At 30.2% G+C, this 15582-nt stretch overlaps 4 protein-coding genes across 4 annotated transcripts; 3 read left to right on the top strand and 1 right to left on the bottom strand.

The window, feature by feature from the left end:
- Positions 1-7985: 7985 nt before the first annotated feature.
- SAPINGB_P004564 (uncharacterized protein) lies at positions 7986-9632 on the top strand (the record flags this gene model as incomplete). The annotated part of the gene is made up of 1 exon (XM_031999279.1): positions 7986-9632. The coding sequence occupies one exon, from the start codon at positions 7986-7988 to the stop codon at positions 9630-9632; it is 1647 nt and encodes a 548-aa protein (XP_031855170.1).
- A 544-nt stretch (positions 9633-10176) lies between these two features.
- SAPINGB_P004563 (uncharacterized protein) lies at positions 10177-11172 on the bottom strand (the record flags this gene model as incomplete). The annotated part of the gene is made up of 1 exon (XM_031999278.1): positions 10177-11172. One exon carries the CDS (start codon positions 11170-11172, stop codon positions 10177-10179), a length of 996 nt encoding a protein of 331 aa, XP_031855169.1.
- Positions 11173-12818: 1646 nt separating this feature from the next.
- Positions 12819-13898, top strand: SAPINGB_P004562 (uncharacterized protein; the record flags this gene model as incomplete). Its single annotated transcript, XM_031999277.1, has 1 exon — positions 12819-13898. The coding sequence occupies one exon, from the start codon at positions 12819-12821 to the stop codon at positions 13896-13898; it is 1080 nt and encodes a 359-aa protein (XP_031855168.1).
- A 587-nt stretch (positions 13899-14485) lies between these two features.
- SAPINGB_P004561 (uncharacterized protein) lies at positions 14486-15499 on the top strand (the record flags this gene model as incomplete). The annotated part of the gene is made up of 1 exon (XM_031999276.1): positions 14486-15499. One exon carries the CDS (start codon positions 14486-14488, stop codon positions 15497-15499), a length of 1014 nt encoding a protein of 337 aa, XP_031855167.1.
- Between the last annotated feature and the right edge of the window lie 83 nt (positions 15500-15582).

The following is a 15582-nucleotide window of genomic DNA, read 5'->3' as shown; positions in this document are numbered from 1 at the left end:
AGTTCTATTGGTATATAGACAAAGATGGTAGTGTAGTAACTTTTATTTTTTATTTTTTATTTTTTATTTTTTATTTTTAATTTTTGTCCATCTATCATCCCCTTGATTCTGACACTTAACGGGGAGGAAGCCAACAAGGATGGGTAGTAGTGACAGGATTAACCTATTATATACCAAAAAAACAACAACAACATTAATATTAATAAATAACAATGAAAAAAAAAATATGGAGAAAAAATACAGACATTGTCCCCTTTTTTTTTTTTTTAATTTTTTAATTATTTATTTCCTTTTTTGAAAACTATCAGTGTATCAACCGTATCTTATTGACCAAGTAGCTGAATAAAACGGCAGTGCATTGTTGTTCAATTTTCAATGCGCTGAAAAAAAAAAAAAAAACAAACGTAAAGTAAAGTAAAAAGATGGAATAAAATAATATGAAAATTTTTTATTATTTATAACTGTCAAGGCCATCATAGTAGCTGAACGGTCAAAAGACCAGTCATCAAAGTTTTCTTCTATAGACTTATGTACCTCGTTAGCCTCATTGCATCAATATATATATTTGACAGGTATCACTAGAGGCCGTTTTTTTTTAAAAAAAAAAAAGGAGAAGGTCAAATTTTAAGATGATGGGGATACTTAAACCTTTGAGAAAAGAAAAAAGACAGTTTTAGGTGAGTTGGGATAATGTTTATTGACAGTTATCAATTAGATTAACTAGATAACCAAAAAAAAAAAAAATAAAACTAATGGAAAAATCTTTGCAATTTCATTCATAGCTTCATTTTAGCTAAAAAAAAGAAAGTAATGTTGGTATTTAAAAAAAAATGATTTGGATAAAATGAGTTCATTATGGAATTTTGAAAATAAGTATTGAATGTTTTTGTTTTTGATGGATCTTTTTTTTTTTTTTTTTAAATTAACAAAAGGATATACAAGAGGTAAGCATTGAATAGGTATTGTTTTTTTATTTTTTTTCCCATTAGTTTTATAAAGATGATTATTATAATTTGAAAGAACTTGATTAAACAAAAAAAACAAACAAACAAACAATGACTAAAAGTGTGAAAATTTGATTTTATTGATATATATTTGATAAAGAGAAAAAAAAAAACTAGGATGAAAAAAAAAAGAAGAAGAAGAAGAAGAAGATAAAAAAAATTCTTTTCTTAAGTGACAAATATGAGGTTTTTAGTGTGTTTTGCAGCCTCGCTTAAAAAAAAAAAATTAGACATTTGATACGATACCTTGAGCGGTACTAGATTATAATTCCTATATACTCGGTAAAGGAATTTTTGATGATATGAAAAAAAAAATTTTTATTTTTATTTTTTTCTTTTTAAAAAAGGACAAAACTAAGAAGAAAAAAGAAAAAAGAAAAAGAAGAGGGTTTATGTATTTTTTTTTTGTTAAAAATAAAATGATTATGATTATAAGATAATCTAAAGGATATGTTAGGTTGACGATTTGGGGGAAAAAAAAAATAAAAAAAAACATTTTTAATGATTATTTTTTTTTAAATATAAGAATCAAAGAATGAGAAAGGGTATTATTAGAATAAGAAAAGACATAGAATGGGTATCAACAACAGAATAAAAATACGAAGCAATTGTAAAACATTTATAGTTACTATATTTAATTGTTTTTTTTTTTTTTTTTTTTTTTTTTTGTAAGTGGGTATTTTGAGAATAGAGGTTTAATTTAGGTGACAATTATGAGAATTATATAAAAGATATTTGAATTTAAAAAATAAATGAATGAATAAAAAAGTGAAATTTTAAATAATTTAGTTTTGAGAAATGGAGTCAAATATATATCTCAGAATAATTAAGCATTGAGGACTCAAGGTTGAAGAACACAAGGGTGATGACACAAAAGAATACTTGTGAGAATAGAAAGAGTAAAATTTGAAGATGATAGAAATGGTAGGTTTGAGTTTAAGTGGATTTGATTGCAAGTTGATTTCTTAAAAAAAAAGAAGAAGAAGAAGAAGAAGAAGGAGAAGAAGAAGAAGAAGAAGAAGAAGAAGAAGAAGAAGAAGAAAAAGAGGAATATAAATTTTTTTTTCTTATAAATGTCAAGTTTAGTTTTTTTGAGAATAAAAAATTAGAATGAGTATTGGTTTTCTGCTTAGAATATTCTATTAATACAAAAGATGGTGGAAGTGGGTATATATTTATTATTATTATTATTATTATTATTTTTATATTTTATTTTATCTGATTTTGAAGAAAAGTGCTTACAATATACCACCATTTACATTAATTTTTATTTTTATTTTTATTTTTATTTTTATTTTTTTTATATTCTAAATTTCATTTGTCCATTTGGAATTTATTTATTTATTTTTTTTTTTGATACAGGTAACATTTAATAGAGATTAACTCTCTTAAAATATCTAAGATATTTTGAAAAAAAAACATCATCAACAACTATAATAATAACAACAATAACAAAAGTTGTAATAGCAACGCAGGGTTTTTACAATATATTTTTATTTTTTACATTATTTGTCCATTCTACCGAGAAGTATTCTTGATCAATTTTTATTTTTTTTTAAAAAAAAAAAGAAAAGAATACAAAAGAGATCGAGAGGGATTTGTTTTATCTTTATCTTTATCTTTGTCTTTAGTTTTTTTTTTTTTTTTGTTTTTTTAATTATCGAAAAAAAAGAAGAAGAAAAAGAAGAAGAAAAAAAAAAGAATATTGCAATTTTGATTAAGGTAGAATTGATTTAAATATTTTCAATTAAAAGAAAGTCAAAAAAAACTTTTTCTTTTTTTTTTTTTTTGTTAAAAAGGAGAATAAAGAAAAAGAAAGGGTAGCAGCAACAGTAAGTAGTAGTAGTAGTAGTATTAGCAAAAAAAAAAAAAAAAAGAAAAAAAAAAGATTGGCGTACCAAAGAGGTACTTTATTAAGGTGGAGAAAAAAAAAACAGGGGAGGGGAGGGCAAAATTCTCGAGGAAGCCTAAGATAGAAAAGATAGAAAAGATAGAAAAGATAGAAAAGATAGAAAAGAAAAAATATTATTATAATTATTATTATTATTATTATTTTAATATAAATGATATTAAGCGAATGATTGAATATTGTTTTGTTTAAAACATTTTATTTTTATTTTTATAAATTATCGTATTTATTTATTTTTAATATGTATATATATATATATATGGTTGGCTGTGTTTCTCATTTTTTTTTCAAGATGCCCAGACTTTTTTATTTATTTTTTATTTATTTTTTATTTTTTTACATTTTCAAGATAGAAAACAAAAGAAGGATTTATATAAATTATATATAGTATTTCAAGTTAGAAAGATTTTTTTTTTTTTTTTTTTTAGAATTGTTTCTTACAGTTTAAAGAGATTGGACTTTTTAAAAAAAATACCTTTTTGTCTAAGCCATATAATAATAATAATAATAACAATAATAAGTTTTAGCAAAAATCATTTTATTTTATTTTTAAAATCTCCCCCGGGTTTGAATTTTTTTTTTTTAGCAAAAACTCCTATTTTAACCCTTTTTTTTTTTTTCCTTCTTCTTAACATATAACTTGACTTCTTTTTTTAAAAAAAATATAAAAAAAAGAAATAACTTCGATCAAAATTAGTTACTAATCTAAGAAATACAAGCCAAGCAATTTCTAGGGAATTTTTTTTTATAAACACAACAAAAGTAATTGTTTAGATAGGTAGATGGACAGTTATATATATATTTATTTATTTAGTGGTTATTATATAGATCTTTCTATTTAGATGAAAGTTGACATCTATTTTTAGGAAGGAGGGAGACATTTAGAAGAAAGAAGAAAAAGAAGAAATAGAAGAAGAAGAAATTCCGTCACAAAGCCTTTTTTATTTATTTTATTTAATTTTATTGTATTTATGATGGATATGGTGATAAATATGGTGATAAATATGAACAACAACTTTAAGATGTGAAAACATTTAGGTACGACCATAAAGGTATCATTCATTCATTCATTTATTCATTTATTTATTTATTTCTTCATTCATACTATACATATACCATACATATCTTAAAGTCAATTAATTAATTAATTAACATATTAGATTGCTTAAAAATTTAGTACTTCTCCATGAAATAAAATAAAATAAAAAAATAAAGACTTGTGCGGGATAATCCGGGGGAGACAAAGAAAGCAAGTTGACTTGTAGTGGAGTAGTAGTGGAGTAGTAGTAGCATTAGTAGTAATCTTAGTAGTAATAGTAATAGTAATAGTAATAGTAATAGTAATAGTAATAGTAATAGTGCGCCTTGAAATAAGTAGTTCACATTGCTAATAACTTGATATTATTATTTTATTTTTATATAATATTTTAAATATTGACTTTGTTGCATGATGATGATGATGGATGACTCAGAACATCGGTCTGCCTACGTGTCTCTCCAAAGTTTTGGAGGTCCCCACAAAGTACCGGAGCCCTAACTTTTCGGTATAAGGTGGTTAGGGGTTTGTATGTGTTGATTGTGTTGTTATATATATATGTATACAAATTTTAAAGTATCAATCAATAGGCTTCTCTTCTTTTTTTTTTTATTTTTTTTATTTGATTTTGATATTCTCTTAATAAGTTCAAATATCTTTATTCATATAGCAAAAATTGGATTATAATTATGAATTTTTTTTTAATTCTATTTAATAATAACTTTTGTATATATATATTGTTATTTTATGAAATCTTCCAACATTATAAACTAAAAGCACGCCTTGGAAGGTGGGGAGACCATTTTTTTATATATATAAATATATATAAATGTTTTCATATTTATAGTCTTATTGGGTGGACCTTATGGGAAATGCGAGATTCTTGGATAAGAAAAAAAAGGGAGATTTTTTTTTTTTTTTTTTTAAAACTCGATTAAAACATTGGCGAGTAGCAATACAAAGAGAGTAAAGAAGCGATTTAAATGGGACTTTTTAATTTTTAATTTTTAATTTTTAATTTTTCATGTTAGAGTCCAAAAAGTCTCTTTTTATTTTATTTGATTTTTTTAATTGAAGACACACACACAAAAAAAAAAAAAATATCCACTCTGGTAGGATCATATTATCATGACATTTTGTTTAAAATTTGATAACAAAGAAGAAATATATTTACTGGTAAAAAAAAAAAAAATCTGGAGAAACCAAAAAAAAAAAGGACTCAATTAGTGTTTTTATTTTTTTTTTTGGTTTAACTTATCTGGGCGAGGGTTTTTGTTTTTGTTTTTGTATTTGTATTTGAATTTGTATTTGTTGTTGTTGGTTGAGATTAAAAATAAGAATGGAAATAAAAGTAGAAATAAACAATTTTTTTTGAAAATGAAAAGAAAAAAAATCACAAGACTTTTTTTTTTTTTTTTTTTTTTTTTTTTTGTACATGAAAATAAAAATAAAATAATAAATACAAATAAAAAAAAAAAAGCTCGTGATAGAACCGCCAGTGCGGAGTTGCAGTCCAAAAGAAAGGCATAGATTTTTTGTTTTTTAAGCCATGAAGAAGAAGAAGAAGAATAATAATAAGAATAAGAGGAGTAGTACATTTGTAGTAGTTATAGTAGTTGTAGTAGTAAAGTTGTGAAAAGTTGGAGCAGCAGTAGTAGTAGTAGGAGCAGTAGGAGCAGTAACTGCGGTTTTTCCGAAACAATTTATTTTTATTTTTATTTTTATTTTTATTTTTATTTTTATTTTTATTTTTATTTTTATTTTTATTTTTATTTTTATTTTTATTTTTATTTTTATTTTTATTTTTATTTTTATTTTTATTTTTATTTTTATTTTTATTTTTATTTATTAAGTTTAGCTGCTATGGTTGTTTTTGATTTTTGTTTGAAGATGGAATTATTAAAAGAATGTGACTATTAGGACCCAAATATTTAAATAAATATAAATGAATAAATAATTATTTGTAGGCCTTAAAGATTAAAATGTTTGTCCTCTTTTTTTTTTTTTTTTTTTTTTTTTATTTATTTATTTAAATAAAAAAAATTCAAAGTTTCTATTGGTTCCTAAATTGGGAATTTTTTCCCCGAGATGTTTTTTATTTTTTTATTTTTTTTATTTTTTATTTAAACTAACAACAACAACAACAACAACTGGATATTACGTATACCTCCATTTTTTTAAATTTATATGATTTTCCATTGGATATAACAATTATTAGATAGTACTTAAAGCCCATATTTATATATTTATATAAATATTTAAATATTTAAATAATTGAAATGAGTATTTATGAATCATCATTGCCACCACCATTACTATTACAACCTTAACTATCAATCATTACTATCACAATCAAAAAGATATATATAAATATATATATATATATTTATTTATTTTCAGTCATGTGTTTAACAAAAAACTTTCATTAACTAATAAAAAAAAAATGAAATGAAATGAAACGAAATGCATCTATCCATGCATGTATTCATGTATGGATGACTTTTGAACAGCCCTCGGTGGCGCGGTACTATTTTGATAGTATCTGATATATATGCATGAGATAAGCAATTCTGGAGAGATTATGTAAATAAAGTTTTTTTTTTTTTTTTTATTCTTCTTCTTCTTAATATATACTTGAATATCTCTTTTTTTTTTTTTTTTTTTGTTTAATTTATAAAAAAATATTAACAAAAAAAATTTTTTTTATATTATAAATTCACATAATTTCAATATTTTTGTTCTTTTTTTCTTTAAATAAAAAGAAAAAAAAAAACAAAACTAGATATTCTAAATTTATTCTAAATTTAATAAAATAACACGCCTACTAAACAATTGGTTAAACACGTTTTAGCGAGAAAAAAATTTTTTTTTCTTCTATCACACAAACAAAAGTTACCCGGATTACTTTTTTTTTTTTTTCCTGCAGGCCAAGAAATGTGGGTTTTTTTTTTTTTTTTTTTTTTTTTTTTAATTTTCTTGGCAATTGTCTCCTCCTCCATATATAAAATATATTTTTTTAAAAAAAATGATTTAATAAATGATATTTATTTTATTTAAAAATATTTTTTTATTTTTTATTTTTTATTTTTTATTTTTAATTTTTAATTTTTAATTTTTAATTTTCCCCTTCGATAATTAGAATTTTCAAAAATCTATTCAAACAAACTAACAAACTAACAAAATAACAATTAACAAACTAACAACCCCTCCTTTTTTGGACCAAATAATTATTGTAAGCCACATGTACCACCACCACCACCACCACTAGTAAACCTCGCCAATTCTTACTTCTTCGAAATCTTCAATCTGAAGTTTTTAAAAAAGAGTGAAAAAGAGAGGGGGGGGGGCTGACATTTTTTTTATTATTTTTTTATTATTATTATTTTTGCACTATTTGGAATTAAATAAATAAATAAATAAATAAATAAATAAATAAATAAATAAATAAATAATAATAATATAAAAAAAAAACCTGCCAATAATCTCATCATATTGACATATTTTTTATTATATTATTTTTATGGTTATCAATTATTTATTTATCGATATATATAATTAATTAATTATTAGTCCATTAAAAAATAAAAATTCAATATAAATACACCCTTAAAACCCTCCATTTTTTTTTAAAATTTTTTTTTTTTTTTTTCTTTTCTTTTCTTTTCTTTCTCTTCTTTACCTTAATCCCCATTTTTTATCTACCCTTGCGTTCGGTGAGATCTAGGTCTTGACTTATCACAGTCTTCCTACACAAAGCGCTCTCAATCCTTTTTTTATGTTGTCAAACCAAGCAATCCCTCCCACACACTCCACCACCACTTCCCTCCTATCAAACCCACCTTATATAAATACCCCCATTCCTTCTTCTACTTTACAAGAACCTTCTTTCTCAACAACAACAACAACAACAACAACAACAACAAATATCCCCTTGTCACCACCTTCCATTGCCTGCACTTGCACCTGCTCTTGCTCTCATTCATCTTCATCTCCACAATATGTCCTCTCCTCTTCCTCTTCAAATAACATCCTCCAAATGGACCTCTTCTTTACAAATGAAAACAATCAACACAATCACAATCACAACCACCATAATCACCAAAATAATAACTTAACTTTCATCCCAAATTCTCCACCACTCTCTCCACAACAGACTATCCCATCTTCCTACTCTGAATCCACCACCCAACAAACCACTGATGACCCCCAATCAATGGCTGCTTTGGGTGTCGCTGTTGATTCATCGTCCTCTTCATTCTCATTTGATGCTTCATTGTTCACTTCCTTCAATGAATCTTTTACAAATGGTTTCCCGTCTGTAACTTCCTCTGGATCTTCTTCAAGCTCTCCAGAATTATCACCCTCAAGTGCTGCTGATGATTATGTCTTTTCTGAACCTCCATCCCCCATGGACTCATCAACTCAACATTCTTCAGCTTCAGCTTTAGCTTTAGTTTCAGCTTCGGCTTCAGCTTCGGCTTCAGCTTCAGCTTCCTTTTCTTCCTCTGGACCTTATATCTACTCGACCCTTCTCAATTTGGATCCAGTTGCATTCCATGCAAACACAAGCTCAACCTCTACTTTTAAACATGTCGAAGACAATACTTTTTCCTTTGGAGCAGGCACTCCTGCTAGTGCAGGTGCAATCATGGTTGGAACAGACTCTGGTGTAGAAGCTTTTGAAAACCAAAGCAACACCATTTCTATTCCATTACACTTTAATTCAAACCCTCTGGCTTTTGATTATATATCCCAACAATTGTCCTTTCCACAATTGCAAAACTTACACCCAGACTTGTTGCAGCAGCAGCAGCAGCAACAACAACAACAACAGCAGCAACAGCAGCAACAACTTCAACAACAGCAACAACTTCAACAACAACAACTTCTGCAGCAACAACAACAACAACAACAACAACAACAACAACAACCTCCATATGCCATCTATCAAACACCAGTCACAACACTGGCTTATACTCAAGATGTTTCTGCCTTGGACATCCCCGTCGGAGTGCCTCTTTACGCTCCCACTGTTGCTGCTACTGCTTCAACCGCAGATCCTGTTGTGACCCAAGTCATGCCTTGTCAATACTCTTTGGTTGAAGCATCTTCTTCTGTGGCTCCTCCTCCTCCTGCTCCTCCTCTCACTCAATCAACATCACTTGCACCTCCACCATCTTCTTCTATTACTCAAAAATCTCTTCCTCCACCTGCTGCTGTTTCTGTTAAGAGATCTTCCCCAGGCCCACCAAAACGATTGGACTACAATGGTAAGCCTGTTAAAAACTGGAGTAAGCGTAAGTATAAGTGCAACCACTGTGATGCTACTTTCCTACACGCAGAACTCGAGAAGTTTGCAGCCCATGTAAAGGAGCTTGAAGAACAACATGGTGTCGAGCGTGTCAAGCGTCGTTTCAAGTGTGAGGAACCAAGCTGTATTTGGAGCAGAATTGGATTTACACGTAAATTGGAATCCCAGAAGCATTATATTCGTAAGCATGGCCAACCTGTCATTACATGTCCTTACTGGACCCCAAATAATAAGGAACTTCATCCTGGAGTTAAGCCTTGCAATACTCGGTTGCATACGGATAAGGCCAGTTTAAATAGGCATATGTTGCAGTTCCACAAGATAAAGAAGGACTCTGGTAAGAATGTGGAGGGAAGTAATAGTAGAAAATGATTATTATTATTTTTTTTTTTTTTAATAATTTTAATAATTTTAATAATTTTTATTTTTATTTTTATTTTTTTTTTAATTTTTTAATTTTTTAATTTTTTAATTTTTAAATTTTTTTTTATTTTTTATTATATAAATTTTTTTAATAATTTATGGAACATGAATGAATATACGCAGTAATACTTTAAAATAATAATGATAATGATAATGAAAAAAAAAAAATATAATCTTCCAATTAAGGTAATTTATCAAAGACAATATTAATAAACCTTGAAGACAATTGTACAAAGTTTTACTTTAAACACATTGGATGGAACCCAAGGTTTCATTCCATTTTAAAAAGAAATAAAAAAAAAAAAAGAAAATCTCAAGGCAAGTTCTGGTATTAACCTCCCCCCCTCTCCCGAAGGACTAATACTAGTACAGTATTAATATTTTTTTTTTTTTTTGAAAAAAGCCAAAAAAGCCAAAATTAACCCTTAATTATCTTGATTCACTTACTTTTATATAGTCTCATTGTCTCATCATAATTATCATAATTATCATCTCAATTATTTTTCAACCCAAATACAAGCCCCAATACAAGGGCCAGAATTAAACAAACCAACACACAAATACCAAAACAAATCCACTTCTTTCTACGAGCCTTGCGTGCATACCCCACAGCACCACTCGTCTCTCCAAGCCCTCGCTCAATATCATGTTGTGCTTGCTCCACATGTACATCAACCTGATCCACTGCTGCTGCCTGTTCTGCAACCATTGTCTCCAAGTCTTGAAATAATCCAGCAAGTTCTTCCATTGTCTTTGCAATTTGTAAAATACCCTCATGCCGCGCACGTACCTCGCCAAGCGCCGCTTGCGCTTCTCCACGTCTATTGCTATTTAGCAGTGCTTGTGAAAATATCTGGCCTCCTTGTCCTGATGGATCTTCCAGAGCTTGTGTAACAACTGCACGAACTTCTTCTTCAGGTGCCTCAGGCTTTATCGTCCGGTATTGGCGTTCAGCTTGTTCTCGGTACCGGTTGCGGAATGCAGATTCTACACCTTGATACCGCCGTACTGACGATTGGAACTGAGTCTTGATATTGTCTGCCTGAACACGTTTGGTGTTATCATACTGTGACTCATTCAATAGCTGTTGTATACGTCCACGTAGTTCCTTTGCCAGAGCTGAAGTTTCATCCACTAATGCCCGAATTTGAGAGTTAAGAATCTGCAGTTGTTCATCATTTACTTCCACTAATGATCGTTGATGTAACGACTCAATCCGATCCACGTTGCTATCATATTCTGCAATTGTTTTTTTCAAATCTTCAATTTCCTCAAAGTAGGCCACCATGTCGTCTGGTCGTGGCACTGTAGAGTTCCGGTTACCAGTAGTTATGCCTGGGCCTCCTGTAGAAGCTGCAGCTGCTGCAGAAGCTGCGGTTGTACCAGCATACCCGCCATAAGGGTCCATTTCATATTCGTGGGCCATTTGGTTTTGCGAATTTGGATCGATTTGGGAATATGGGTTATCAAATGGAGTTTGGAATTTCATTTTTTTTTTTTTTTTTTTAAGAGAAATAAAAGAGAGTTAAAAAATAAATAAATAAATAGGAATTTCTATAAAGGGGATTTGATTAAAGTTTTAAAAAAGGAAAACAGACACGACTAGGTGGTTGTTATAAATTGGAATTGCTGAGGGTATATGGCAATATATATATATATATATATATATATGGATATAACTCAGTTAAAAAAAAAAAAGATGAATGTTGTGGTGGTGGTGGTGGTGGTGGTGGTGGTGGTGATGTTAGAAAGGAGGCTTTGCTGAGGGGAGTGGCATAGGAAGTTTCCAATGCAGCTGAAAAGGACAGCTTTTTTTTATTTTATTTTTTTGTGTGGGAAGGGAAAAAAAAAAAAAAATAAAAATAAAAATAAAAGCAACCGAAACATATAGCGACTTTTTTTTTTTTCAAAGTTTTAAATCAATTGAAAGATTTGAAATGATATTTTCAAAAAAAAAAAAAAAAAAAGATTTTATTTATTTATTAGTTTATAATTTGAAGATTAAATTTCAAAATGCCCTTTTTTTATTTATTTATTTAAATTGAAAAATTTCAAAGTTTTTATCATCACCACCACCACCATCAAACAACAACTTTTGTATGAAACCAAATTTTTTTATTTTTTATTTTTATTTTTAAGCCACTTTGTTGTTGTTACATCACCAATTACAACACAGCCTACGGGTTCTAAAAAAAGAGTTTGTTAAAAAGGTACAACAACCAACAATAACAGCTACATCAACAATAGGAAATCCAAAATCATGAGATAAATAAGAAGAAACATAAAAAAAAAAATAAAATAAAAACTGGAAAATTTAGAAGAAGAAAAAAAAAAAAAAAAAAAAAGACATTGTTGAAAGAAGTCCCCATTTGAACCAATAAATGTACTTTTTTTTTGTTTTATGTCACATATCACGTGATAAACACCGTTATTTTACCATTCTAGAATCCACGGCTGACTAGCTAGCTGACTATCTTCAAACGTTTGTTTAAAACACTGGAAATGATTCAAATAGAGAGAGAAAGAGAAAAAAAAAAACAAATTAATAAACAAAAAACAGATAATCATTGTTTGCGACCGTTGAAAAAAAAAATATCGGCTAATCTATCTCTAAACAAATGATCAAACAAAAAAAAAAAAAATCAAACGGCCGTTCTTATACCCAAATCTCTTTCACATAATCTAATCTAAACTTTTTTTTTTTTTTTAAATAAAAAAACTTGTTTTGGTCAAGTTGAATCAAAAAAAAAACATGACAATACTACCCGGAGACTTGAAAAAAGAAAGAAACATTTTTTTTTTTTTTTTACTTTTTTTAAATCATCTTATATCCATTGTTCAGTTTAGAAACTGTCTTTTAATAATTTGTATCCGTTTCTTTGTCCTATTCATGTTTCTTATTTACAAACTAACCTCATCATGTTTCCAATTCAAAAACCAAAATCTCTTTGAAAAAAAAAAATAAAAAAAAATAAAAAAGAACATTCATTTTTTATCCTATCATTCTCATTTATAAATAATTCTATAAAATATATAAAAATGTATTCAAAATCTCTTTTTTTTTTTTTTTTTTTTTTTGAATTGTTATTTTTTTTCCCTCATCAAACTTACTCTTCTTCTTTTGTTATTTCTACCATGAAATTCTCTACAATCTCGTTCTCTCTCTTGACTGCTTCGACTCTAGCTTCCCCCCTTCCAAACCCTCTCCTCAAATCTCTTTCTAATAAGAAAAAGTATTTTATTGGCATCAAAGACTGTCTTCTTCTTGGGAACTGTCCCTCTAAAACACCCGCTTCCAAAGATACAGTTGTAGTCACTACCAATAATATCTACACTCAAACTGTCCTCCAAACTGTCCTTCAAACTGATGTCGTAACTGTCGTCCAAACTGACTTAGCAACAGACCTACAAACACAAATAGTAACTGCTATCCAAACTATTGTAGAAACTGAAGTCGAGATTGCAACTGAAGTTGTCGAAATTGCAACGGCTACAGAAGTCCTGATTGAAACTAAATCTTCTACTACTCTTGTATCTACCACAAAACCTTCTACTGAATCCACCTCTTCGTCTACCTCCACCTTTATCCCTCCTACAATAACTACGTCTCAGCCTACTAGAACAATAACAGTCTATCTCCCAGCTTCAGAAGCACCTGGTGGAAACGGTGGTAATGGCGGTAATGGTGGATCTGGAGGGTCCGGTGGATCTGGTGGTGCAGGCGGAGCTGGAGGCAGTGCCGGGTCATCGAATAATCAAAACACAAACAACAACACAAGCAACAGCAGTTCCAACAACCAAATTAATATATATGTTATTCCTGGAGGATATCTTTCACCTAGCACTGGGGGGTTAGTTTCAGGGTCTACACCGTTTAAGGGCACGGTTGTGGATGGTGTTTTATACGGGAATACAGGATCTGGGGGGTCTGGGGGGTCTGGGACTTTAGGGAGTGTGATTATTGATAGGGATGGGAAACTGCAGGTGATTAATATTAACAATGTGGGCAATGGAGAGAACAAAATAAGTGGGGGGTCAACAACAACACCTCACTGGGAAATCAAAAATGGCGAAATTATTCCAAACGGACAATCCGTTATTGCGTGCCCGGACGGGAGGGGGAGGACCGTGCTGTATTGCACATCCGAGTGTCCTTCGGGTGATAAGGCTCAGTCGGTGACTCTTGTTGCAGACGAGTCGACGGCATTTTTTTGAAAAAAAAAAAAAAATGAAAAAATGAAAAGATTTTTAGATAAAAAAGGCTTTTTTTTTAATTATTGAGGGAAAAGAGAAGGATAAAGTTTTAATTGAAATTCCTTAGTTAGCCGCGGCTTTTAGAAGTATTAAATATAATACTGATATCTTGATAGTATATAATATATAATATATATAATAATATACATTAGTTTTTGGTGATGTAATTTAAAATTTGTGTGTGCAACTTGTGTGCAATTAATAATTATTAATTGTCTTAAAGACACCCAAATATCCCCCCACGCGTATGCCATTTTACAAAATCCTTCCCACCATACTTACTAAAACCAAAAAAAAAAAAAAAAAAAAAAAAAAACTATAAAGACCAGCAGACTTTCCCTATTTTCAATTATCTTTTATTTCTGATAACAGTACCAATTGATGAGATCATTTATCCGATTTTCTTCTCTCTTTTCTCCTAGTATCTATAGGTATCTATCTATCTTAACAATCCCATAAAATCACTCCTTTTCAATCTAACATCTCCACCCCTCCCCGCTCTCTCTTCATCCTCTAGACTTTCAATAGCCCCAAATACCATCCGCACCATGTCAACCTCTACATCTCCTAAACCCAAAATCCTTCTTCTCGGTGAAATAATCCATGCTCAAAAGGAATGGCAGGGTCTCAGTGATATTGCCGAGCTCGTGACTGCCGAGTCCAAGAACCGTGAAGAATTCATCCACGATCTCTCTACAAAATACTCCGACGTTACTGCCATCTATCGCACACTTTTCTCGGTTGGAATCACTGGCCGCTTTGACGAAGATCTTGTACGACATTTCCCCAAGTCCCTTAAGTTTGTCGGTCACTTTGGAGCCGGCTATGACCAAATTGATGTCCACGCACTCTCCGCCCAAGGTATCCAAATCTCAAACACCCCTAACGCAGTCGTCCCTGGAACTGCAGACACAAATATCTTCTTGGTCATTGGAGCCCTCCGTAACTTTTCGTACGGCCAGTACCAACTGCGCCAAAACAAATGGTTATCCTCAGTCGAGCTTGGCCATGACCCTCAGGGCAAAGTGCTCGGTATTCTCGGCATGGGTGGCATTGGCCAAGCTGTACGCGACCGTGCCGTGCCACTCGGGTTTGACAAGATTATTTACTACAACCGCCGCAGATTGCCTGCGGATCTCGAAAAAGATAGCGAGTACAAGCCCACCATTGACGAGTTGTTGGCTGAGGCAGATGTTATTTCCATCAACGTCCCTCTTAACAAGGAAACAAAACATCTCATTAACAAGGAAACCATTTCCAAAATGAAGGACGGCGTTGTGATTGTGAACACAGCTCGCGGACCCGTCATCAATGAGCAGGATTTGGTTGACGGCCTCGAGTCAGGGAAAATTGGTGCTGTGGGGCTCGACGTATTTGAACACGAACCTGTGATTAACCCAGGGCTACTCAACAACCCTAGAACATTGTTGCTCCCACATATGGGCACACACTCTTATGAGAGCCGATTTGATATGGAAAACCTGGTGATTGAGAACCTCCGATCGGGGCTTACAACGGGGAAACTGATTACTTTGGTTCCTGAGCAACAGGGTGCTTTTTAAATAGATTTTTTTTTTTGAGCAATTGGATATACTGAGGTTTACTTATAATGTGCGTATAGTTGGTCACACCGGGACCGAATTTT

The sequence above is a fragment of the Magnusiomyces paraingens genome, assembly GCF_902498895.1.
Source record: "Magnusiomyces paraingens strain CBS 517.90 genome assembly, contig: contig3, whole genome shotgun sequence".
In the NCBI taxonomy this organism is placed as follows: Eukaryota; Fungi; Ascomycota; class Dipodascomycetes; order Dipodascales; family Dipodascaceae; genus Magnusiomyces; species Magnusiomyces paraingens.
The sequence above is the reverse complement of the archived record's forward strand: the minus strand, read 5'-3'. Positions and strand labels throughout refer to the sequence as shown.